This window comes from Chamaea fasciata, unplaced genomic scaffold (genome assembly GCF_029207755.1).
Source record: "Chamaea fasciata isolate MVZ Bird 193981 ecotype frontalis unplaced genomic scaffold, bChaFas1.0.hap1 SCAF_17, whole genome shotgun sequence".
Lineage (NCBI taxonomy): Eukaryota > Metazoa > Chordata > Aves > Passeriformes > Sylviidae > Chamaea > Chamaea fasciata.
The window spans coordinates 3,668,655-3,695,391 of record NW_027094102.1 but is presented as its reverse complement, the minus strand read 5'-3'; the positions used below and the strand labels follow the sequence as shown (position 1 = coordinate 3,695,391).

At 43.5% G+C, this 26,737-nt stretch overlaps 3 protein-coding genes across 7 annotated transcripts in view; 1 reads left to right on the top strand and 2 right to left on the bottom strand.

The window, feature by feature from the left end:
• Positions 1–1,292: 1,292 nt before the first annotated feature.
• Positions 1,293–6,366, top strand: CTSZ (cathepsin Z). Its single transcript, XM_066198652.1, has 6 exons — positions 1,293–1,638; positions 2,304–2,467; positions 3,776–3,955; positions 4,528–4,678; positions 4,866–5,028; positions 5,495–6,366. The coding sequence occupies exons 1-6, from the start codon at positions 1,499–1,501 to the stop codon at positions 5,606–5,608; spliced, it is 912 nt and encodes a 303-aa protein (XP_066054749.1). The 5' UTR covers positions 1,293–1,498; the 3' UTR covers positions 5,609–6,366.
• Positions 6,367–7,105: 739 nt separating this feature from the next.
• NELFCD (negative elongation factor complex member C/D) lies at positions 7,106–15,701 on the bottom strand. Its single transcript, XM_066198651.1, has 15 exons — positions 15,627–15,701; positions 15,086–15,201; positions 14,812–14,921; positions 13,871–13,980; positions 13,455–13,562; positions 12,741–12,893; positions 11,858–11,988; positions 11,231–11,396; positions 10,473–10,607; positions 9,959–10,098; positions 9,666–9,780; positions 9,258–9,353; positions 8,913–9,053; positions 8,448–8,577; positions 7,106–8,047 (listed from the first exon to the last, which is right to left on the bottom strand). Exons 1-15 carry the CDS (start codon positions 15,690–15,692, stop codon positions 8,013–8,015), a joined length of 1,752 nt encoding a protein of 583 aa, XP_066054748.1. The 5' UTR covers positions 15,693–15,701; the 3' UTR covers positions 7,106–8,012.
• A 6,969-nt stretch (positions 15,702–22,670) lies between these two features.
• GNAS (GNAS complex locus) overlaps positions 22,671–26,737 on the bottom strand; it is a 133,606-nt gene continuing 129,539 nt past the window's right edge. For all 5 annotated transcript variants that reach the window (XM_066198663.1, XM_066198664.1, XM_066198667.1 and 2 more), the window contains exon 12: positions 22,671–26,630. In XM_066198663.1, the coding sequence (XP_066054760.1) occupies positions 26,484–26,630 (147 nt within the window). In that variant the 3' untranslated portion in view covers positions 22,671–26,483. The remainder of the gene's footprint in view (positions 26,631–26,737) is intronic.

Below are 26,737 nucleotides of genomic sequence, written 5' to 3'. Positions count from 1 at the left end.
CAAACCCAGCCTAGCAGGGCCCTGTTTCTGTGTCGATTGAGTTGCAAGCCTGTCTTTGCTCAGCCCTGAGAAGCCCCAGACCTGTTAACAGCCCGAGGCTCTTCCCAGGCACAGGCACGGCACATGTGCAGCTGCAGATTAGCAGAGAGAGGCTCTGGGGAGAGAGGGGCTGTGCTGGATGGGCCGGCTCAGAGGGACGTTTGGCACTGGCGAGATTAGGAGCAGCCTGGCACCGGGCACAGCTATTGCAGCTGTGCCACAGTGGCTATTATCAGGCTGCCCACTGCTTCCAGTGGCTCCAGAGCGAGCCCCAGATACCACAGCCCTGGTGATGGGCTTGAGCTGAGACCACAGGCACCAGGCTTTTGTGGTTGCTGGGCTTTTTGTTGTTTTGTTTTCTTGGTTGGTTGGGGTTTCTTTTAACACTACCCCCAATAAATATGCACGTGTGAGCAGGCATTCTGGGATACTATTTTTTAATGGTTTGCTTGGGAGGAACTGGCTTTTCAGAGTAGCAGAGAAGATTGTAGAGAGGAAAGCCTATTCAGTTTGAGATAAGCCTGGCTACAGGACATCAGATAATTTCAGAGATCTGTAAATGGCTACCAGACAAGCTGATGCAAATCTTAACTAACCAGGGCTAGCTGAATCACCCTTAAGAATGATACCAGAAAACGCGGCATTCAACTCACAGGCTCCATTCGTGCTCTGCTGTTCCTTTTGGTGCGTTGGTTCTCTGTGTCTCAGTTTCTCTGATCATAGTGTGGAGCTAAGAAACCTCAGGCCCTCTACAAAAGTGCTGAAAGCTAAGGAAGAGAAGCTAGGAAGGGAGAACTGTCTGTGGTTTACTAAACCTGTTTATCAAACATGAAAGCTTCGAGCTAACGTATGGAAAAAAGACTGGTAATCCATTCACACAGCCACCAGAAGCTTCTGCAAGGAAAATTAGAAAACTATTTTTACTATTGACTATATCTTCTAGCCAATAATAAAGAATCTTCAGATGTTCAAACCCTAAGGAGCAGCCTAGAAAATGGACACAGGCCTGCGTTCCTTTGCTGATTGTAGCATTAAAGGGCTTGAGAAATCCAGAACTCGGGACTAGGAGAAAAACACCAACCAGACAAAAAAACCACAGTCACGGTCGCTGGCCAGTCGAGCACAATGCTGAGGTGTTAGGCCAAAGGTGAAGAAGCCTGGAACAGCGCCTGTCCCAGACACAAGCCCTCTGCCCACAAACCCATGTGACCACAGTTTTGACCGTGCGAGCTGGAAGCGTCACTGGGGCGGCTGGGAAGGCGGGATCAAGGCTTGTTCCTCGTCCCCAAGAGATCCATGGGCCGGCCCTGGGCGCTCCCGGCACAGACCCAGGAGCCGTGTCCCGCTGTCCCCGCCCGCCGCAGGTGAGCGCGGCCCCGCCCGGCCCGGCCCGGCCCGGCCCTCCCGCCGCCCTCAGCCCGCGCCGCCGGCCGCGTCCCGGAGCCGCCGCCGTCCCGGCATGGCCACGCTGCTGCAGCCCCTCAGCCCGCTCCTGCTGCTGCTCTGCGGCTGCCTCTGCCCGCCCGCCCGCGCCGGGCTCTACTTCAGGGAAGGGCAGCACTGCTACAAACCGGCCGCGAGAAAGGCGCCCGGCCTCAGGTGAGCTCCGGCCCCTCGTCCCCTCACGGGGCCGCTCCCGGCTCACGTTCCCGGCTGCACGGCGGGGAGAAGCGCTGGGGAAGGGCTGGGCAGGCACGGCCGGGGCTTGGGGTGGTTCGGGGGTGCCCGGGGGGGTTCGGGGGTGCCCGGGGGGGGTTCGGGGGTGCCCGGGGGGTTCGGGGATGCCCGGGGGGGTTCGGGGATGCCCGGGGGGGGGTTCGGGGGTGCCCGGGGGGGGTTCGGGGGTGCCCGGGGGGGGTCCGGGGATGCCCGGGGGGGGTTCGGGGGTGCCCGGGGGGGTTCGGGGGTGCCCGGGGGGGGTTCGGGGGTGCCCGGGGGGGTTCGGGGGTGCCCGGGGGGGTTCGGGGATGCCCGGGGGGGTTCGGGGGTGCCCGGGGGGTTCGGGGATGCCCGGGGGGGTCCGGGTCCGGTCCGGCCCTGCCGGGGTTGGGGGGGGGGCGGTCACGAGACTTCGGGGCCGGAGCGGTCACGCCGCGGTCACGTGACCCCGCCGGACAGTTGCGGCATCGTTAAGAAATTCGGTGAAAGCCGTGTGGTTTTGTTTGTTTGTTTGTTGTTTGTTTGTTTGTTTTTTTGTTAATAACCCCCGCCCGTCCTGCTCCGGGGAACGCCGGCTCTACCTCCCCGTCCCCGTCCCCCCGCAGGACCTACCCCCGCCCGCACGAGTACCTGGACGTGTCGGCGCTGCCGCAGAGCTGGGACTGGAGGAACGTCAATGGGGTGAATTACGCCAGCACCACTCGGAACCAGCACATCCCCCAGTACTGCGGGTCCTGCTGGGCCCACGGCAGCACCAGCGCCTTGGCAGGTAGGCTGGGGCTCACCCGCCGGGCTGGCTCCCCGCTGGAATCAGCGGTTTTCGAGGAGTAAAGGAAGTTTAGCTTCAGCTTACTGACAGCTGGTGTAAGGTGCTAAATCACTGCAGTGACTAACGCAGAAAAACTGAGGCTGAGGTGTCTGTGAATACACCAGAACAGTGGGAATGCCCAAGCTGAAGGCAAGGAGGGTTGGTTTCAATAGAAAAAGCAAGCAGAGTGTGGCTGTCTCCACCTTATCCAAAGGCAGCAACGGGGGAACACTGGTGTGTGGTGTCTGCAAAATTCCTGTTTGCAGAAGGAATGTGGCCATTGCTCTTCCCAAAGTGCTCTTTAGGTCCTGGGGTAAGAGCTGGGCTTTCTGCCCTCCCCTCGGAGTGTGCTGGTAGCAGCAGCAGATGCAAAAGGGTTGTCAGGTCTCCTTCCCCTTTCTGGTACCTCAGCCTGTGGCACTACAGAAGGGGCTCTCCAGCCGTGATGTGAATGAGGAAATGAAAGAAATTGCCTCTCGTGGGGTGTTTGCTACAGGAGCCCTGTCATTACAATGGACTGACCACCACAGCAGACACACAAGTCTGATTTCAGCAGGAATCTTCCTATCAGCTTTTTTCTTAGTCAAGGGGAAGCAGTGGTTTGCACATTAAGACTGTTAATGCAGAGAAGCAGTTTATAAATACTCATCAGGAAGCTTTTCTGCCAAGTAAGTTCATTGTTTCTGAGAATATAAGGCAGCAGAGGGGTGGTGCCTGTCTGAGATGGCAGGATAACAATGAGATGCTGATGTAACAGCAAGGAGATACCTCTGAAAGCTTTCTCGTGCATTAAGACTGTCTCACAGAGCCAGCAGCCTGGGCTCCGTGGGATTATGTTTATGTATGGGCTTATACACAGATCTCTACTGCTGTAAAAGATGCTGGTCTGAGTTGTTTTTATGATGTGTATTTGAAAACTCTTCGCTGTCAAAGTCAGGAAACATCTTGAAGTTTTCAGAAACTGTGGCTTAAATTAAAGGTCTAGGGCTCTTCAACGCTTTAGACAGATCTTGCTCATCTGCACGTTTTTGCTGAGTTTTTAATGGGAAAAACCCCTCCTAATGGAAACCCACAGTAATAACTCAGCCTTGGGTTTGAATTGGGTCATGCTGTGTTCCCCACTGCAGACAGCAGAGGCTTTTCCAACCACAAGTGCTGCTGTCTGCAAACAGTTACAGGTTCAATGAAGAGGTGACAGTTTCTAAACCAGATGCAATGTGTAGCCACCCACGTATTCCAGTAGCAAAACCCTGTTTTTTACCTTTCCAGACCGAATCAACATCAAGAGGAAAGGTGCTTGGCCCTCTGCCTACCTGTCCGTCCAGAATGTCATCGACTGTGCCGACGCCGGCTCCTGCGAGGGCGGGGACCACTCCGGGGTCTGGATGTACGCCCACGACCACGGCATCCCCGACGAGACCTGCAACAACTACCAAGCCAAGGATCAAAGTAAGGCTGTCTCTGCTTTGCTGTGGGATTTCTTCCCAGGTTTAGCAGATCTTAAAAAAATAAAAAAAAAAGTCTTGGGTTTCTTGCTGTTTGACTGACAGAACAGGTTTTCATTCTGGGCCTGTGTGTGTCTCCTACCCCAGGCAGACAGTGTAGCACCAAATCATGCTCAGGCAAGTTTGCACAGCTGAATTGTTTTAACTTTATCTCTTAAATCTGTGACACACAATCTCTAATGTACTGAAATATTTGCAAGTGTCACCTCAAGCTGACCAAAGGAGAAATTTAACCTTTGGCTGGTCATGTATGACTGGAATGGTTTGTCTATGTCCTCGACAAAGTATTTATACCTGTGAAGTAAAGAACAGTAAGTGGTGATAATAGGGACTTTAAATGTGGTTTCCAGAAAATAATTGGAGTTCACCAGAGAGAATATGTATTAATAATTACTCTGAAGTTATTAATATCTGCCTCAAATTATAAAAACTCAGTGTCTTACAATCACTTCACTTGAAGAAAAGCACCTTTCTGCAGATGATCTCCAGTGGTAATCTCACTGCTGTTTGTTACAGAGTGTAAGAAGTTCAACCAGTGTGGAACTTGTGTCACTTTTGGAGAATGCCACGTGATCAAGAACTACACTCTCTGGAAGGTCGCTGACTATGGGTCTGTCAGTGGAAGAGAAAAAATGATGGCAGAAATCTACACTAATGGACCAATTAGGTAAAAAATAGAGACATGAAACTCAGTGTACATGCTAGAGTGAAAACGTATCAGCAGCTCTGCACTAACATGCAGACTTTAGTTTGTACATAAACTGAGATCAGAATTCAAAATGCAAGAAAACCAGTTGGTTTTTAGCCAGGCCCCTGATCCCCTTGTATAAAACCTTCTCTCTCTTTTCTTCCAGCTGTGGCATAATGGCTACTGAAAAGCTGGATGCCTACACAGGGGGACTGTACACGGAGTACAACCCCTCACCTACAGTGAATCACATCGTGTCTGTGGCTGGCTGGGGCGTGGAAAATGGGACAGAATATTGGATAGTTCGTAACTCCTGGGGGGAGCCCTGGGTAAGGAGACCTGGGAACACACTCCTGGCTTTGGAGGGAGGGTGGGGGTTGTCACTTGTGCAGAACTGCAGCCTGTGGATATAGAACTGAAACTTTCTTTGAACTAGACTAACAGTTTAAAAATGACACCCAGCTAATCTGTAGACCAGGATATTTGGCTGAAGCTACGTGAGTAATGTCAGCTCTTATCCCAAATTCTTCCTTTCAAGGATGTGCAGCTCCTGTTACGGGCAAGTGGAGGTTGCTGTTAGTTGTAGGCAAAGATCAAGTCACGTAGCTGGACTGGATGAGTGGGATGCAAATCCACCAAAGCAGGTGGCCCCATGACTCCAGGGTTACACTTCAGCTAAAGTGAATTCCTCCATTCCCTTAAATCACTTATATTTGGCAGACAGAACAGACTCACCACCATAAAATTCCTATAGTTGTGTTTCCTAATTTGCAATGCAAATTAAATCCTTTACAGGGTGAAAGAGGGTGGCTGAGGATTGTGACCAGTGCCTATAAGGGTGGAAGAGGAGCAGACTACAATCTGGCTATTGAAGAGGACTGTGCATATGGAGATCCTATACTGCCTTGACGTGCTACAGCTTTTTGTTTAGGTACTTGGTTTGGAAGCTTCCCAGCACAACCTCCTTTTGTTTAAAGAGTAACAGCCTAAGACTCTTTCACAGTTCAACACCATCAGGCAGTTCTGTGAAATTAGCCCAGATGCAACACACAATGCCTTCAAAAAATACAGAACTGCCCTGATTTTATTTACATCTTGAAGTAATTCACTCATGAAGGAGCTGTCTACCTTGATGCACAGTATTAAAATCACACTGACTGAATCACAGAACCTCTATGTGTAAATATCTATTTTTTTAAAATACAAATCATGTAGCTGTTCTGGAAAAGTATACTCAATATTTGGGTCCAGAGCTTCTTTTACGTTCTGTGACAGTACTGACCAAACATGTTGCAATGATGCAAAAGCCATGATAAGTCTGGAGAGGATAAATCCAAAATCCCTGTTGCCTTTCTGGTGAAACAGTGGTGTTGGAAGTCTCAAATAACAAGGTTCCTTTTATCCACCAAAATTATATAATGGGAATTACTTTGAGCAAAAGACAGTCTAAACACTTCCGACCTAATTAGTCTTGTCTTTGCACAAATTTCTTGCTTTAATATGTGATTGTGCCCCCTTTTTTTTTTTCCTAAAGAGGCAAAATATAAATTGCCATAACCCAGAATTCCTCACTAGTATGACAAATCAGTGCCATGATTTGCCATGACAAATCCAATGTTACTACCTGGCATTGCTAACTGCATTTAATAAACAGACTTTTTCTCTTACAGGACTGAGTATTTATTTTAAGAGCTTATTCATACACATGTGGTTGTCTCCACCAGGATGGTGCTGCTTTCACTGGTCTTTTTCTTGTGAAAGGTCTGCTGGACAAGTTTATACAGCAACGATGCTGGTTCAAACAATTGGGTATGAACAGGATCACAAAGGGTTTAACAAGTTAAAAATCATCTACAGGACTCAGTGCAGAGGAACTGTTTAGAGGAAGTGATACCAAGCTGAACACAGGAAAGTAAAAATAAACCTTATTTAAACTGCTGGCAAAACTGCAGTGGACAAAGAGGAAACTGCTCTTGGTTGTCACCAAGAGCTTGTACAGGGCTCTATCCTAAATTAATTCTCCACAAGCTGAATCATTTCTGTTGTTAATTCTACAATTTACTTAAATTATGAAGACTAGGTGTCATGCAAGTTTTAAATGGTGAGAGTTAGCTGGAATAATAGTAAACCTATTTAAAGATAAGCAAGAAAGTTCAAAACAGTCTCTACAAAAGCAACTTTTGCCCTTTTCAGGTGCTTTCCTTTTTAAATTTGCATCCAGCTGGACATAAAAGACTTTCAGTGTCTTTTAGAAAGGTTCTTCAGAAAACAGATGTGCTTGGAAAAGCAAAAAGTGCTGGTTTGTTCAAGAAAATGACTTGTTTGTTTAAAAGTGAGGGCTGTAAAGAGGAATCCGCCCCAATGAACAAAGAGAATGAGTGATATTAATGAAACTAAAGACAGCTCTGGAAAAGAACAAACACCTTTATTTAAAGGTAAGTTATATTGTTGGGTTTATCTCCCACTGTTTGGCATTAGCCAGGACAGAGTAGAGAGAAGTATAAAAACAAAGCCACAAGGAGCTGTAATGAAATTTCGGCACACATTCATATTTTGGGACAGTAATGACACGGTAATGAAACTTACCAGTAACATCTGATGCATCTATTTAGCAAAAAATAGATTCTGAAAGGTAACACACATACACACATAGAATTCATCTCTTAATACAAAACTAACCTTGATTGTTACAACTCTTGTGTTACACAAAACAGGCTTTTTGTTTTCATGTAGGATATTTAGCATTCTAATATAATGCAAAGGGGAGGAACAGCCATCAGGGCTTCTCTGCAGCACAGAGCAAATCTCACAAATTCCTGTTTTTTACAGCTTGCAACATCATAGCCTAGAGCATTCAAGACCTATTCAGAGATCTGCAAAGTGTTTTTAGTAGGGATTGCCTTACCTGTTCTTCATATTTTTTTATCACACAATGAATCAGTGACAAATTCTTCAAGTAACCAAAATAATATTCTTTCAAATAAATCTGTTTCTTGCTATCCATACTCTTCAGAACATTGATTTATACTGATTTGTGTAACAACACAAAATCCTTTGGTATCATTCCATTTTCCAAATGTCATTAACAGTTGTCTGATATGAAACACAAACACTCCTCTGATAAGAATTTCAAGGTCACCGTGCAAGTCAAGCAAAAATGCCCTTCAGCCTTTTTCCTCCTTGTTTTAGGTTTGTTGGTTTTGTTGGGGGTTTTTTTTGCTGCTTTGTTGCTCATTTGTAGAACCTCACCGGTGGAGAGCATGGCAAAGCAGTGATCATGAGCTCTGGCTGCATTCTTGATGTTTTCCACTGCTTAGTTCATCATAATAAAGTTAGATTTGCAATGTGCTTAAAAGGAGAGAGGAAAAAAAAGACACTGTTCAGTACATTACCTATGAGTCTCTGATTTATATATTTGCATATGAATTTCTGCATTATGTAAATAGGATTTTAGGGCCTGGACTTCGTTTTAGGATGGAGTATGTTATGACAGACAACTTTCCTTCCTCTCCTTTCCCTGCTGCAGTGCTGGTTCCCAAAAAGCAGTATTTATCTTCACTTTCCTCACTACTGCCCACAGATTCTTGATCACAGGAAAATTGCTAAACAGTTTGGGTCCCTGAAAGGGAAGTTGTCTGAGAAAATAGCTGGCAGGCATTCCTATATTTAGCAATCTTCCCCCTAAACATTATTTGCAAGTTGCAACACACAAATGGAAGCAGGTATGCAAGGAATAAATGTGACTTACCTATGAACTCCGTGACAGGATCATGTTCACCCTCTGTTTTTATGGTGCCTGCAATACTTTCATTCTCCAAGATCGGGAGAAAAAGCTGTACAAAGTCGGAGGTATAAGGAGGAGCAATCACATCGAGCACCTGAAACAGCAGACAAAACCTGATGATTCTTGCACTTACAGGGGGAGGAAGGACAATATTTAATTCATATACCAGTCTTGGAAGCATACAAGTGAGCTGTATGGAGAACAAGAGGTCTCAAATGTAATTAATTAATTATGTATTCTCAGGGTGCTCTACTGAGTACCTTATCACTTCCAGAAGTCAGGATCAGTAGGACCAAGTCACATCCTGGTGAGCACTGAGACACTGCTCAAAATCTGACCCGAACTTGAGGTAGTTCTGACCATCCAAAACACATGGAGCTGATTTTAACCTTGATCTCTAGACTTCAGTAAACAGTTTTTGCTGCTGACCTCTGTCACAAAGTATCTGATGAGCGAGATGTCGGTGTCCAGCTTCTCCAGGCATTTGCGGATGTAGCTGACAACGGGCAGGACGTACCCTCGGCTCAGCAAGTGAACCATCCTGTCCAGGAGAGTCTTCTTCAGCTCCAGCTGATGGAGAAGGGAGGGGAGAGCCAACACATTAGAACTTGCTCTCAGAATCTATTTTATTTAATTAATTTTTTCATTATCTGCTACACTACATTTTAACCACTTCAAAATTAACTCTGCCATGAGAGCAAAAGCTGTTGAACTGGGTAAGAGTGACCAATGTGAAGTAACAAAAAACAGTATTCAGAATCCTCTGAGTATCACCTGCTCCATGACATCCAGCTGAGAATGTTCTGTTTCAAAGAGCTTGACAAGAAGTTGCAGAACTTGGGGATGAAGCAGCTGATGGCATGTACTGATCTGCAAACAACACAGCAAAGTGAGCTCCTCAGAACCGCAATTTAAAACACAAGGCACCAGACAAGTTTACATGGATGTTCAGTTCCAGACAGAAATTCATCTAGAAAAGCATTCCATCATTTTTTTCTGTGACGCCCAAGTTTTCCTGGTGTAAATAGCGCTGAGCTGACAAAACCAAACAATTTACTCTAAACAGATTCATCCCTGCATATTTACTGCCTTACTGCAAATGACAGGCACTCAGTGCACTGGGTGTTACACAAGAATCAGAACTGGTTTTGCTCTGCAGCAAAGTTTTACAGACACTCTTACCTCATCCAGCAGTGCCAGGTGAACTGGGGTGTGATCAGTCTGCAGCTGGAAGTACCGTGGCTCTGACACTGTCCAGTCCACCCACTTCAACACACCCATGGCCACCACTGGGAACCTACAGAGACACAGCACTTCAGCACAGCAGCATGAAAAATAAATGGAAGTTTTATTAGGAATCCCGAGTAATCTGCCATCATTTTCAGAAAAGCATGTTCTGCCACCCAAGGAGGACAAGTTGTGTGTGAAAAACAGGATTTCTGTCCTCATGAGAGATTCCCAGCCTCTCTGCTCACCTGATGCACTGATAGAGAGTGCTCAGTTCTGCAACCAGCTCTGATGCCCCTTTGTTCTCATTGCAACACAGGTTGTGAACAGTTTCAATGGCTTTTGAGGTTGACTTGAGTTCATCCTTGTTGATGCTGACTCTCTTGTTCTGCAAAATTATTGCGAAGTTGGAATGCAAAAGTTGCAGATGTCTGGTTATTTAAGGAAAGGAGCTGTAACCTGTAATAAGCCTAGGATTGCATCCAGTGTCTCAAAATACAGTCACATGCAAGTTTCAGAAGAATTAATTACGAGTGAGCTGAAGTACAAAGACGTTTGCAATATTTAATTCTCAGTGCACTCAGACTTTTGTTTGATCATCAGGATCTACCTCAGTTGGAGGCAGAAGCATTTCATACTAAACTAAGTAAAAAAAGCTTAATATACTATTTTAAACTGAGGAACTTCACAACCATACATTTTCTTCAGCACAGGCAGGCTGCTGTAGGTAAAAATAATATTATTCACAGAAGTGAACATTACCTTTTTCCACATCTCCACAACACTAGCTGCATATGCCAGTATGTGGATATATTTATGTTTGTGATCCTGGTTGATCTTAGCGCCTGGTTTAAATAAGGACTGCATGAAGAGGTCCAGAAATGCAGGCACTCGAATCTGTGAGGAGAAAGAACATTTTATCAGAGCCTAAGAATCGTGAGAGGTGACTAAGAATGGAGTTTTTGCACCTGATATACCTTACATAGAACAAGATAATGCATTTTCCTTTAAGAGTATATTAAACAGTTTTCTGAAAAGACCCAGACTTTTGAAAGAAAAAAGGAATCAGTTACAGACCATATTGCTAACGCACAAAATCTTGCCTTTTCTTACCAAAACCCATGTTAGAATAATGCAGTGAGAAATGTAAAATGCAGGCCTGCTTATAACAAACTGCTAAAGTGGGCAAGGATTTTTTTTTCCAGATTTCTTTTTGTTTGTTTGTTTAAAGACTTAGTTCCTTGCAATCTTTATTTCCTATGGAAAAGTCCTTTAATTTAGTTATATGTAAAGCCACAACTTGCAATGATTAAAAAACCCCAACAAAAGTACCATGAAGCTAATGCAAACCAGAATACAAGTAGCAGCCTCACTTTTAAACATCACTTACAATTACAGATGGACAAGTGAGTGCTAATTTAATTTTTGTGTCCATACAACACTTGGCACAAGGCACCGCATTTCCAAGTGCTACTGTAACAGAAATAAGTTTCAGAGGTTACACACAGGTAAATACTGACCAGTTCTACTGGAGGTGGGTCCATGCTTGTAAACATTTTGAAGAGGACAGTGATATCTGCTGGATTCAGAGCTCCTTTGGACAGCATTGCCCCCAGAGCCTGGCAAGCTCTGGGGTAGGAGGCTGCAGTACCCAGTGCTAAGGTGATCTGACTGGCATCGTGGCCTCTGCAGGAAGAGCAAACACACACAGTGACTTATTTTCTTAATTCAGACATTTCAGATGAAGCCTCACTGAGTCAACAGGACATATTCTACAGAATGTAATGCCTTAGGGTAATTACAGAAATAGGCCTGTGTTTGCCTTGATAATTTCCAAAATGTTAATAGAAAAATAAAAATAGGTATTTCTTAATAGACAGAAACTTCAAGTAAAAAAAAAAACACAAAAAAACCAAACAAAAACAAAACAGAAACTTCAACTTTTCCAGTTTCTCTGCAGGTCTCTCTGGTACAGGACACTGAACTTTTCTGCTGTTCCACAACTTCAAGCCCTGCTACAAGAACTGCTCTGCTGCACCTAAAATCTCTCCTTTTGCTGGTGAAAGGTGACCAAGAAGGAGCAAAAGCCAGCAGAGCTTACAGCCTGTGGTGGGTTCCACCTCCCTGAGCCCAGAGCTGGCACTCACTTCTCGTGGGCGTATCGCTGCACCTCCTGCGCGATCCTTCGGACGGCGGAGCCGCCCTGCTCCTCCTGGGCCAGGATGGACATCATGGACTGGGCAAAGAGGTAAGTGTGTTCTCCGTGGCACACCATCTTCTGTGAAAGCACAGCACACAGACCTCACCAGTCAGCAAGAAAACACCCCAGTGTCTTTCTGTGATTCACATTGCCGTGAGAGCAAAGAGGGAAAAAAAAAAAAATTGCAAAATGGCAAAGGAAGAAAAAAAAACCCAAAACACGAACAGCGAAACAACAAAGCCAAACCCCAAGAGCCAAGAGGAAAACACAGAAATGCACTGACACCACACAGGAAGAAATGGCTGAATTGAGAGCTTCATTTCTCAAATGCCAAAACAGAGAGGAAAATCTATTCTACTTATGCTCAATACTCTCTCTGCAGTATTTAAACACGAAGTTCAAAGCCAGCTGAAAATCGCTGTGCTGTTTCACAACACTGAATGCATGCTGGGTTGTTCAGATGGAAACTTTCCCACCAGTGTGGATGATAAGAGAATTATTTTCATTTCCCAGGGGACTGACAAGACTGACCTTTAGACCTTGTAGTACATGTGAAGGACAACAGTTCTACCCCCACCTTTTTACAACCCATTTAATAAATATAAAAAGTGTCACATAAAGCAACCCAAGGAATTCCTGGTCACAGAATGACATTAAAAGCATAAATTTCTGGATTTAAACTCAGATATACCTTCTCTTCATAAGCTTTTGTAGGACATCAAGATTGTAGGACATCAGTCCCACAGTGATCTGTATCTGCGAACTGGAAAGCAGAATATAAATTCTTTTTCTACATAAAAGGGGGGAAAAACACCAAAAAACAAACTTACAGCAAACTCAGGTAGGTTTTTCTCAAGGTTTTCTTCTCCTCCATCTAAAATTGTTGCCAGAGATGTACGCAGGACTCTGGAAAATACTTCTAGTTGCTGACATGCTGTTGAAACACTGGTTATTTCCCCTTGATACCCAGCATCAGATATAAGCTATAAAAATAAAAACATCACAGAAATCTTGTGTTATTTACATTTCTATTTCTGATATCCTAACAAATCTAGATGAACACACAGAATCGAAGTTTCATCTCTGTATACACTGGAATTCACATTTATACTGTGGTCTACAGAAAAGAAAACCAATAAAGATGTAGCAAAACCAAAGCACAATAATAAAAAAACGTAGCAGAGCACACCAAAATGTAACATTCTTTTCTTGTCACAGAAACATAAAAAACTGACTGAGACTTTCCACTGCACCAGAAATCCAGAATTTTCAAACAGAGATCAAAGGAAAACAAACAAACATCAAAAAAACCAAACCAAAACAAAAACAAACCTCTCACACCTCAACAAAAAATGAAAAAGCAGTACTTCAAACTGGCAAATTACACTTACTGCAACCTGTAGCACAAGTCCTCCCACCAAGGTGTACTTTTACTAATTAGTATTAGCAGGAGTACATAAAAGATACAAGCAAGACCACAACTAATATTTGATGCCGGAACAATTAGCCCTCTATGGATATTCTTATTCATTAAACTTTAGTACCTTCACAGTAAAATTAAGCATTAAACAATCAGGATGGGCTTCTGCCAATTTGTAAAAAAGATCTCTCCACGTGGTATGTGCTATCATTTGCTCAAGCCAGGCTGGAGTCTGAAAAGAACAGAGCAACAGAAAGAAATGTAAGAATACCTTGTTGTCAGGATCATAAAAAAGCAAGGCTTTTACCTCTCAGCAGTCCTGTTAGTTGTTCTACAGAGCTCTATTACAAAGGAGGATGCATTCCAAATTTCCAAGTTCTCTAAACCTCTGAGGACTCTAGTGAGACAAGAGCTGGTTTTCTAAAACCAGTTATTCCTCAGCCAAAGAGCTGTGAAGGTTCAATTTCCCTTCCCTTCACCACTCCCATCAGATGAAGGAAGGATCCACTGCAGAGACAGCAACAGGGATTGCATGCACACCTCTCCTTCCTCCGTAAAGATGGAATCTGCTTTCCGAGGGTCAAAGTGCTTGATCAGTAAACTCTTCAAGTGGTTCTCTACAGTCTCCTGGACCTGCATTGGCTCAACACCTGCACAGAAGGAACAAAACACTTGGCAGATGCAATGCAGTCCAATGGAACACAGCAGCAGCATCCCACATTTTCCAGTGAGAACAGGAACTACCCCAAAATTTAACAACACAGAGAAGATGAGAGGAGAGCCATCAGTGCTACTATTGAGCCACACTGATACAGATTTTCTGGCTTTTTTTTCCTAAATGCTAAACTGTTTAGGATCTCAGGCAGGTCACAACCTTCCTCTTGCTCTCCTCATCAGACACACAAAAAGCAATGCCAGTCATCCCCAGGACAGTTACTGGTGTAACAGCAAAATGCAGGGGTCTCTTAACCGAAAAAGGAATTACCAGGGCTGGGGCACAAAATCACATTACTACACACTAAAGTTGATCCTTTTAAATATTGGTTATCAGTAGCTTTGACAGTATTCTACAAAATAACACACAAGTAGCAATGAGCAGTTCTCCATTTCTAAAATCAGAGTACAGAAATTGTGGTCATGTAACAATGATTCTATAATTAACTCTATTACAAGATATCTAACACTGCTTATACTGTCTATAGAACAGCACCCTGGCTCTTTGAGTGAAATTAAAAAGAAACTGTAATTTATGCAGTTGTTCCACCTATAAAACTCTTTACAACAGTTTGCTGGCATTTCATCAACATATTGCTTCATTATTCTCCAAGCGGAATAAACCTATTATTATAAAGGATTTAGCCACATACAGGATGACAATATAACAATCCACTTCCTGTGTATGATCAAATTTGCCACAAATTCAGACACTGCTGACAGAATAACAATTACAGACCCAAGCTACTCTGTATCTTGTGTCATACCTGTCTGAATGAGCCACTCTGCCAGCAAATTGACAGTCTGTGCCACTGCAGTGTAGTTTTCAGAGAGAAGCTGAATAACGTTCTCTGGAGATCCTCCTGCTTGGAAATATCTGATGAAAGGATTACAAAAGAACTATCTGAGTCATATTAAACCCAAAAAACAATCGAAGTCTAAATTTAAAGGGAATACAACAGCAACATGTATACATTTGCACGCATTTCCATATGAAGTGACACCTCTAACACACCGTAACACACATCATGTCATGCTCACCTCTTTAAGGTGTTAAATATAGACGGTTCCATTATATAGTCAGGGGTCGAAAATTTCTTCAGGCACTCCTGCTGGACCTCGGCATCATCTTCTCCCTCCCCATCCTCATCATCTTGCTGTTCACAAGCACAGTCAGGTCATCCTCCCCTGCCCCGTTTCCCCCCACACTCCCACATTCCGGCTCTTTTTGCCCACAGCAGCACACACACCTCGGCTCAGCGCCGCAAGCGACCCGCACCCCCACAAACAGCGACGATTAACGGAGAAGGCACAAAAACCAGCGCAAAAGGAAGGCACGAACGCCGCCTTCCCCCCGTTTACCGCGGAGCCCCGGCAGCCCCGGCGCCCTGCCCTCACACCCGCCGCTTGTCGCCTCAGCCCGGAGCCCCCGCGGCGGAGCCGGAGGGCCCGGGGGACGCTCCGGGACCCCCCCGGAGGATGCTCCGGATTCAGGGGAATGCTCGGAGTCTACGCCCAGGGGTTGCTCCCGGACACGCCTGGGGCCGCGGTCATCCCTCGCCACGCTCCGCCCGGCGCTCACCGCGGCCCCGTCCGCCTCGCCGCCCCACTCGGCCGCGCTGCCCTCGAAGTAATCGGCGTCCTCCATGGCTCCGCAGGCCGGCCCTCCCCGCCGAGCGGCCGGAACGGGCGGGGCGCCGCGGAATGGCGGCGGCGGAGGCGGGCCGGGAGCCGCGGCATGGCGGCGGCCGAGGGCCGGCTCGCGGCTCCGGGCGGGCGGCGCATCCCGGGCAGGCGCTGAGGGGAGGCGGGCAGGGGGCACGCATTGCCTCCGGGGGAAAAGGAACCGGTGGAAATGTAAAATCAAACTGCCCTGCGGAGCCTCCCAGCGCAGCAGCAATCGGACGGGAATTGCAAGGGAAGAGGGGGAAAAAGGGCTGCGCTGCTCCGTGGAATGTGTTGCTCCAAGGGGTGTGTTGTCCATGGGATGCGTTCTCCATGGGATGCGTTGCTCCGAGGGATGTGTTCCTCTTCTGGCTGCGGCTGGACAACAGCACTTCCCTCCCTCGCGCGGAAGCGTGAGGAGGATGTTGAACAACCGCAAGCTGACAGGAATGCTGAAATGTTACGGTAGAATAGAAAAACTGACCAGTAGGAAAATAAAACAAAACAAGGAGGGTGGTGGGGGGGGATAACTTTGGAGAACCAAAGTGGTTGTGTCTGGGCGGAGGAGAGGTGCTGTGAGAGCCGCGTCCCCTGTTCTGAGGGCAGAAGTGATGTCTGTGACCAGGCGGGGCAGCCTGTGGCACGGGATTTGTTCCCCGTGCACAAAACTGGATCCCCGCAGCACCGGCTGCGCGCACCCCGGGACCATTCCATGCTGGGCAAGGACAGCGGGTCGAGAGGGTCCCTAAGGAAGGGAGGGACGAGGAATTAGATGAACGCGGGACAAGCCTGCGGTGAAAAGTGATCACATCATCAGGCCTCAAGGCAAGGAGAGAGGCATTTCTGAGACCATGTGAAGGAACAGAGTCCCTTTGTCTCTCTTCAGATCCACTCCCGTTCTTCAGCTGTACAAGAGCTGAACTGTGAGAAAGGGGAGGGTGAGGGTGTGTTCTGGGATTTGGAGGCCAGCCGGGAGTTTTGCTGATTAATTATTTAAAAGGTCATTTATTCTCATTCAGGTTCTGACTGAAAAAATAGTAAAAAGAAACGACATTGTCTTCCATGCGTCGCTTGCTAAGAAAGGCCAGAACCCCCCCCTGTTCAGAAACAAATTACAGGCTCTCCGACAGACAAAATCCTTGTTCAAATGTGCTAATCAAAGGATTTGCTGCACTCAAGGTTCGGTACGGAGGATGTAGCCCAGCACCTGAGCTGCAGCACAGCACGAATTGTGCTGTCGTGTGCTGCCCTACAGTGGTGAAGCCCTTCCTGAAACACTGCTGGCACAGTCGGGAGAGCCCGGGATTGTGTTCTTTGTGCCCTGCCAGCAGAAAGGAAAAAGGACTTTTTCGGAATAAACGACATGGATTGAAGCAGAGCCACAAGGGACGCGTTGTCCACTGCGGGCAGGGGGACACTGAGGGGCATCCCAATAATCGTGGAGTCACCGGTCTTTTCTTATGAGGGACGAACTGGGAGCGAAGGGACAAGCTGAGGCTGGGAGCCAATGGAAATATCCTTGAGAAAAAGCGTTTGGCTCATCTCCATTCGGTTAGCAGGCAATTTCCATCCCGTGGATGTGAGAAATAACAGGGAACTCGGAACAGACAGTGTGATTAACCAGTCAGAGCTTCCTAAGAAGGTTCCGGATCTGAATTTAATCCATCCCAAACCAAGAAAGAAAAAGTGCTTTCTGAGAGTCTCATAAGAAACACTTCTACACCTCCTGTGCTTCATCAGTTTGTGGGTTTGTTTTGTTTTGTTTTTTTGGCTTGCAATGAAGTTATAGGATGTGTAATTAGGTGTAAAACAAGTCCTCTGGAGGTGATTTCAGAGTAACCATTATAGTACCTTAACAGAGGGTTCAGAAAACTTCAAATTGGAGAAAAAGTGAGTCCAGAATTTAACACTTCAGTTTAACTGAATGGGAAAACCACAAGTCTGAGACTTCACGAGGCTTAGGACGAGATCCTGGTTCTTTACAGGAAGTTCAACTAAATACACTTTGCATGACAGTTTTTATATAGGTAGGAGAATCTTCCTTTCCACAACCAAAATTTGCATCTCCTGGGCAGGACATTGGGATCTGCAGCCTGGAGAATTTCATCTTGCCAGAGCTTATAGCCTGAAACACTCTCAGCTTCAGTAAAGCATTTCCAGAGGAGGTAAAAGTTTTGTCTGGTGACAACAGCTGGACTTGTGGGGCTTCAGTGGTAATTATGCTACAGAACTTCCTGCTTAATTGAGCAGAAAATGGGAACAGTCCCCAGCACCAACTGCCATTAAGAGACATAGTGGAATTAGACATTTACGATACAATTTCAGTGCCTGAATCTTAAAACTAGAGGTTTTCCGTCTTTGTATATCTCTTTATTTTGATTGCAGTAAAAGAAAAAGATTTTTTTTTAATATATAAAGAATGAACAATACTCAAAGCATTTACTTTCAGCTTCCCTTGAGAAGAAAACTGGGATCTGTAACAGCCAGACATTTACTGAATAGCCCTTTGCAGAATTGCAATATCCAAGTTTGCCTCGCTTCAGGTCAAAAAACAAGAGGTAAAATCAGATTAAACCAAACAGTTTCAAGAAATCACTTAAAATATGATTAAATATTAAATGTACCAGAAATTGATTTCGCTAACTAAATCTTTACAATTTTGAATGGAAACAATGTTGGTTGTCTCTTGGGCTTAACTGCATTTCCCCCATATGGATTTGTGTTTTACGAAGTTTCAGTGAAATGTTCATGACTAAAAGCACTTAGATTTACCTGAATGTCCCTGAAAGGTTTTATTTTGCAGCAAATTAATGCAACAAATTTTCCCCTAAATGTACATGTGACTACATTTAATATGTAAAATATTCTTGAGGGACAATTTCTATCTAATGAGATTTTGATGAGGCAGAGAGCAAATTTTGAGATAAATTTTGAGACAGAGAGAAAATTTGGAGCCCAATATATCCAGTGAAGGTCAGCCTTGGTGTCCCTGCTGCATGATTTGAGGAAGCAGTAAAGGCATTCTGGAAAGTAAAGTGTGTGAAGAAGAGCCAGATGTACAGGAACATGGAAAATTACATTATTTTTTCTTCTTGTACCTTTTTTTTTTGTTGTTGTTGTCATTTAACAGAAAAGTAAACAAAGTATCAAATGATCAAGTTTCAATGCCAACTATCAAAATTTGCTTGATTTTTGACCAAATGATTGAACAACTCTCCTTCAGGATTTGCTACCAAAAGGTCTAAATGTAATACAGCTGACGAAATCATCCAACTTCACTTGGTTCCTTCCTAAAATACAGAAGAAAAATCCCAAACAGAAGAGCCGACTTCCAACAAAGCTGTTTGCCTTTTATTCATATGTTTTTTAAAAATAGCCAGTCTGGCATTCATTCTCTGTCATTCCCTCTGCTCCTTGCCCTCTACAAATTCTTTTAGCATAAATTTGTATTTTTTGTAATCGTTAGCCCTTTACAAAGCAGCCAATACATTCAACTAGAGATAAGGTAATAACTTTCCAATGGAGTAGGAAATTACAGCAGCATCGTTAGGCTAATGAATTTTGACTAAAGAGATCTTCCTTCTCAAGCAGAGCCTCAAGACGAAACATTTGTTTGTAGCTCGAGTACTGCTAACAGTTATTCCAGACATGGAACACACAACACTTCACCAGGTAACCAAGAATGTTCTGAGACAAAACAAGGTGGGTTTGAGGTTGCTGACGTGGTGTCATTCTAGTGTCCTTCAGATGTCAACTTAAAAGTTGGAACTGTATTTTATCTACTGAGGATTGCTTAAAACACTCTTAAAAAGACTGAGCCTCCCAATGCCCCAAGTGCTTCTCAAGATGAGCCTGTGGTGGAAACATTTTCTTGCTTCAAAGCAAGTTCCAGTTGATTTTCACGCTGATCATTAAACTCACCTTTCACTACACTATCTCCCAGCTCTAATGGTTGCACAAAGTACCTTTTTTTTGCAGTTCCTTAACTGGGTATCCCTGGCCTTTTGGGACAGATTAATTCTCTGACCTTGAAAAGGTCAAGAGGATCCCAGACTGGGTCGCTCACCTGGGGAATGAAGAATTTCCTCCCTAAATCTCTTTTTCATTGTCCAAGGTGATGGATTTTTAACTGAAGTTACCTCATAGCTTTCTTTAATTACTGCTCTATTCTCTTATCAACCACACCATTAAAAGAGTAAGGGGGGGGGATGAGGACAGGAGAAAGCAGCTGAACCCAGAGGCAGCAGGGCTTTGGGACATGCTGCAGGACAGAGCTGTTAAGTTTCCCAGTTTTAAATCACAAACAGGTTCACAAAAGCTGTTGCTCGTGGCTGCTCTGGGCTCCCAGTCTGCCTTACACAGATGAACCTCTGCAGCCCAGCAGAGCTTTGCCCTGTGAGAAACAGAACTCAGGGTTAGCACCAAAACTGTCACAATCTGTTACTTCATTTTGGATGTTGTGCCTTCAAACAGTAAGAGAACAGAGATTAAAACCACTGAGATATTCATCACCCCTCACACCCCTCTCAGGACACATCTCCATGGCTCTACCTCAGCACCAGTCTGAAACGCTTCCCATTAATACTTTGAGCTCTTCCACAATATTTCGTTTTATCACCCAACCCCTAATGTGTCTTTTTTTTTTGTGGAAGCTCTTCTGATCCTGCCAACAGCAGACTGAAAATGAAGCAAAACAAGAACTGGAATGTGCCCCCGTGATGTGGCAATTCCTAACCCTGACACAGCTGCTCCTTCCTCTGCCGGCACTCTGGCATTTCAGCTGCAAGAATGATACAGTTCCAAAGTCACATCAAATACCAGAAAACTACAGATAGAAACACTGTACTTCACTATAATTAATTCACATAAAATTCACAGCCTAAAACAATAGTTTGCATGACAGTACAAGAGAACTGAGAGAATTCCCAACATTACTGCCTCTGTCCTAGGCTTGTCTTTCTCCAAACTTGAGTAGTAGTATATTAAAAAAATAAATTAGCCAACTCATTCAATAAAACGACTGGGTAAATTAAAGTGAAGAGATAAATTCACATTTTAATTTTGAATTTGCTTACATTTGTCTGCTGGAACCCCAGCATTAGAAAGCATATTACACAAAAATCCCTAATGTCAGTATGTCCCTCAAAAATGTATCCTTCTCCCTAGCTGGGACAATGCTTAAAGGTTTTATTTTGTTCTGTCATTCAATAATTTCGAGTCAGACTTCCTAAGTGAAAAAAAAAATTAGGAAAATCTGTAAGTTTTGTTTTTTGGTGGATTTTTAATTATCTATTACATATTTGGTCAGTTATCCACGTTACAGAGGTATCAATGCTGTTGTTACCTGGGGAATTCTGTTTTCCACAGAACCAGGCTAAGTTTATAGGACACAGAAGTCAGGAAAAAACCTCCACCATATAATTTTTACATTTAATGCAGTGAGAGATTTTATTTGCCTCCCCAGCTCATCCCATGTTGCTTTTCCAGGTCAGATTTGTGCTTTGTACCGCACCCATTTTGCTCAGCTCAGTACACTGAAAGTAACCAGGGTAAAAAGCAGTTTGAGCTGTTAATGAGAATCAGGGATCACAATTAATTACAAAGCCAGTACTTACGGCTCAAATTTTAGCAGTCTGTGCACTACAGTAAAACTCTGAAGCAGTTTTGCCTACCCTGACACACATCCACTCACGGGACTGAAGCCAACTGGGTATGACCAGGATTAAAATAGGCTCACTCTTGGAATTTGTCTTGTCAGTTACCAGAGGGATTTTTCAGTGTCAGGCTTTCATCAGCAGAGCTTCAGAAATCCCCTTTGTAGCTTATTTTATTTACACAGACACTTCAAAGTTTGTCATAGGACAGGAAGATTTTTTTCCTAACAGATGAATTTTTAGAGATACCAAGCTGAGGAAGAAGGGCACAGTTTGGTTTTGGACTGCAAACAGATGTTTGCTTCTAAATATTTTTACTGTTACACAAACTCAACATGTATTTTAGAGATGAGGACCTGCTCCTGTGAGAGACTTCCACTGATAGTCATCTATGGCCCTGATCCTGCTTATTGAAGTTAGTAGGAATTTTATCATCTACTTCCATGGAAGAGGTCTTAGGAGTGCCAGCCCTGTTAGGAATACACACAGCACATTAGGTACAGTTGGGCAAAGAAGAGAACTTACTCTCTTCCACAATGAGTTACATAATTTTATAACTGAGAACAACTTTATCACTCTTAAGACAATTGTATAGCACCAATCACCAAGAGCATTGTCACTAAGGCACTGGACTGGTACTCAGCTGTCACGGGCTCTGCCTCCAGGTCTGGGGTCAATCTCCTGTGTTTATGTCTTTTTTTTTTTTTTTTTACTGGCACAAAGTTTTTGACATTGGAAAATAAGATAAATAATACAAAACATCCTCCATCATTTACAGGAACAACACACCACGACGAATTACAAGGTGCCCAAGTTCTGAAGCCATGAACATGAATATTTCTGTGCATAGATTTACTGGCAGAAGGAAATTACCCTGCAGGTATCAATTCCGTGCAGCACAGTGGAGCAGTGTTAGCTTCCCTTCCTCTGGAGTTAGGACATACCCTCAGTTAAACCCTGCCCTGATGCCACGAATCAAAAGAGTTTTCAGATAAATGAAGAAAAGCCCTCAGGACTCCTGCCTATGACAGCTGATCCAGGATGCCTTCCTAGGCTTTTGCATCAAAGTCTGCTCCTATCAACTTGCAGAGCTCCACTTTCAGCCTCTGAGAGCAGTTTTTGATGCTTTCACAGGCAGCTGAATCCGTTTTTAGTCTGTAGTGGATTTATCTCTCCACATTATTAAAAAAGAAAAAAACTCTTTAGGAGTTATCCCTACTCTGCTGCACCACACTGAATGTGTGCTCTGATGCACAAATTAGTAAAAGTTCTTGGGTTGAAATAAGTTACTGCAAATGCACAGTAGCTGATTTTGAAACCACAACATCTCTACAATTTATTATTATTTTTACAAAATACCCAAAGTGATCAGACCATATTTGTAGGTTACTGGCTTGCCGAAGGTTGTTTTAAAATCAAAACCATTTCTGAGTTACAGAAGTGCCAAAAACAATCTTGAACCGGGTTTGTTTGTTGTTTTTTTCTTTTTTTTTGTTTGTTTTCTTTTTAAACCAGCCCCCATCCAACAAAACAGCTGTATAACTTAAAACAGAAACAAGAGTTTGTGTTGGAAACTGTTGAAAAACCAACCCACCAAATCACGCTTGAGCAGAAGCCTCGTATGGCAAAGATTCAGCTTAGGGCAGTTTAGTGCCAAGGTAAGACCCTCCAGAGGTTTACAATGGAAATACTGACACAACCTCAACTACAGCGATGCAAATGTGCCCTAAAAACACTGTATTTGCTTTTATTAATAAAAGTGGTAGTGTTTACATTTGCAGGTATCTTACACTTCAGCATCACGATGAATACTGAGTAGAATGAGTTAAGTTTTGGCTGTAAGGTCAGAAGTTTCCAAACAGATGAATGAGACAGAAGTGACAGTCCTCAATCATGAAAACAGGAAGTTCAAATAAATAAATAAAACAAAACTAAGAAATATGGGTAAGCATTAGGTTGGAATGGTTCAATTAACTGCAAATTATGGCCACTAAATTAGAGACAGAAGAAAACACAGTTACGTATTAAATAGCAAGCATTAAAGCTTTATGGTTTTGTATTAAAAAAAAAAAAAAAAAAGAAAAAGGAAAAAGAAAGCTGTTAAAAATAAGACTTGCATTTACCAGGCCACCAAACTGCATGGACTAATAGAGACTAACAAAGGCAATACTGAGACATTAAGACACACACACGCTCCGTACTTGTGCAACTCAACCATATTCAAAACAATTGCCTTTTTCCTCACATAAGGAAAAAAAAAAAAAAAGCATCCCCTAAACATGTCTGTTCATGTAAAGCTTTAGGTTTCTTAAACTGTTGCTGTCTTATATAACTCATTGTTATGATGTGTCCTCCTCATCAGAGGAAGAAGCTTATTTTGTTAATTGTTTTAATGGAGGTGCTTTGTTTCTCTCAGACAAGAGATTACATTCCTCACACTACTACAGGTTTTCTCCCTTTATAAATTTGGTGTTCACACCAACTCCTCCTAGGCTTAAAAAGATAAGGGTTGGCACTAAAATAAAGATTTTGGCTCCTGTAACTAAAATTAAGGCTCACAATGAATTTCCTTTCCACTACGTGTCCCATTTTTACCTAGTGGAAACGCCAGCCCTTCAACTACAGGCACTGGATACATTCGGAATTGGAGGGGGCCTATTTTCAGTCATGTTTTCTACAGCTCTACAAAGTCCAGGTGGCAACTGTCTAAACCTGTGAACAGGAAAGATCCTTCTTGAAAGGCGAGCAACCACCGCAGCTAAAATGTTTCGACTATTCGGTGTCTTCTGGAACTAATTCTGAATGGAGATGGGACAGTAACTCCCTCACATCCCTGCTCTCCAGTGAAAATGGACTGTGTGATTCATTTTAAGACTTCAGCCACAAAAGCAAACGAAAAGTCACAATTCTGAGCAGTTGCAGTTCTTAGTATTGAAAAGGCATCCGATACCTGAAGCGAATCTAGCTGCACAGACATCACTGACCACACCCTCACCTGAATTTAAACTGGATCTCTTCCCAAAAAAAGAAAAGCCAACACGGTCTCTTGGGTGGAGGGAAGCTAGTGTGAAAGGCAAAGAGGCAAGAATTTTGGTGTTTGTTTTTGTTTCTTTTCCTTTTAAAGTCACTGCAGTTAAGATCCAGATCAGTTTAGGGGTGTAAATGAAGGGGGAACAGGGGTGTTTGAGTAATATAGGCTAACACTGTTCTAGATGTGTTATTACAGCTGTAATTTCTGACTCTGTACAAATTGTACACGTAGGTTTAGACACATGAAAAAGTAACACACTCACAGAGACATAAAACACCTAGGTATAAAATATAAAGCAGTGTAGTAGTTACTAAAATTACATGCTCTCTTATTGCTACAGTGATTTTTGCTCTTTTTTCTTTTTACTGTACCACATGTTGTTCTAAGCATATAATTTGCATAAATTATTCAAGTTTAAGAAAAAATCCACACATCTTCACTTTTAAGCTACTTATATAGTTAATATAAAACAAAAAAAAAAAAGGTTCTAAAGTATCTCTTTATTAAAAGAGAAATAAAAATGTCGTTTGAAACTGGAATTCAGTGGCCAAATCCAAGGGCAGTGCACACCTTGTCATTCCGGTAGTCGTTGCCCACGCAGCGCAAGCCGAGGTTGGTGGGTATTTGGCCCAGTCTAGAGATGGTCACCAGACCTGCATGATGCCCTACGTGTCTGTTATTGTTCTGGTTTGTTTGTTTTTTTGTCTTTGTTTTTTTTTTTGTCTTTAGCAAAAAAAAAAGGACTATGAATGACCAAAGACTAACATTTATAATTTGTAGCAAAATTTGGTTTTATGTAGAAACAAGCCATGTTTTGCATTTGGATAGAGATTTAAATGAATTAAAGCTAAAAATTAAAAAGCACGATGCTGCAACATCTGGTCACTTGTTGAAGACCTCACTTTTAAAGTGGTTAAGTTTGCACAATTTGTACTTTTTTCTTTTTTTTTTTCTTTTTTTTTTCCTTTTTTTTTTTTACTAAACAGTATTTTTCCTTCTTTTATAAACCAGAAAAACTAAACTACAGATAAATTTTCCCTACCTTGAGCTAATGCTGAAGATAGGGTTGACAAAGCTGTACAGCGCAATCAAACATACTTACATCTTAGCTCATTGTACAGGTACAGCCATAATCAAGGCACAAAGATCTTCTACAAGTTATTTTCAATAAAGTTGTACAAAATAATACATTTTACAGTCTGTACAAGAATAATAATCCAGCAGTAAAATAAAAAATGAGGGAAGGGAAGAAGAAAAAGAAGGGAAAGACTGTGAGGACTACAGTCCAGATAATGATTTTTAGAGCAGACGGGATCATCAGTGGACAAACTGAAAACAGTGTGTGGTTAACTCTTTCTGCAATCACAGGCCATACGCAGTTCAATTCATAAATGTCCATGGTTGTCTTTAGACCACCAAGACTGGATTTAAAAATACCCTTCTGAAAGGTAGCAGTTGGTTTTTGCACTGTCTAGGTTCTGTTGGAGAATTGTCAGTATTTCCGCCCAAAGCCACATTACAGTCAGAGAACCAAACTCAAGGGTCTGTCTTCAAACTTGGTCTGTGACTTGGCACCTTCGTTACTCGGATGCAGTGAGTGATACAAAGTGGAGATCACGGGTTATAGGATTATGCCCACAGCAGTGCTAAATTACCTAAAGTTTTCTCTCCCCCAATTTTTGTTTCAACGTTTTAATTTTTTCATCCCCAATTCTTTCAGGTGCTCCACATTCAGGGCTTTTAATTAATTAGGTTTTATTTTTTTGTTTGTTTGTTTGGTTTGGTTTTTTTGTTTTTTCCTCTCTTTTTTGTTAATAACAGTGTTAGGGAATCCTCATGGAAATGGCCTTTTAATGTTAGGGGCCATCTCAAACTGTCCGAGGGGTACAGAAGCAAGCTTAGAAGTGCTGCTATTGTCCAGCAAGGAGAAAAAGTTGAGGGGTGCAAATCAATGGGAGATTTAAACAGTTCTCTTCCACCCTGTGTGGGCAAGGGTGGTTTTCTTTCTTTCTTTTTTTTTTTTTTTCTTTTTTTTTTTTTTTTTTAATAAGGAATAAGGAGTCCAAAACACAGAAAAAAGTGCTCTCCATCACAACAACTCGTATTGGCGAAGGTGCATGCGCTGAATAATGTCCCGACAGTCATTGAAAACCCTCCGGATGTTCTCTGTGTCCACAGCACACGTGAAGTGAGGGTAGCAGTAGTGCCTTCCATCTCCACTTGCTGTGCTGATTCTCTGTGCAAAGCAAGAGAGAGACACTGGGTTAAAATAAAACCCACTGGGGGAACTCCGGCCCGTCCCCAAAGCTCGGCTGAATGAAGGTGAGATGTGCACGCGTGAGC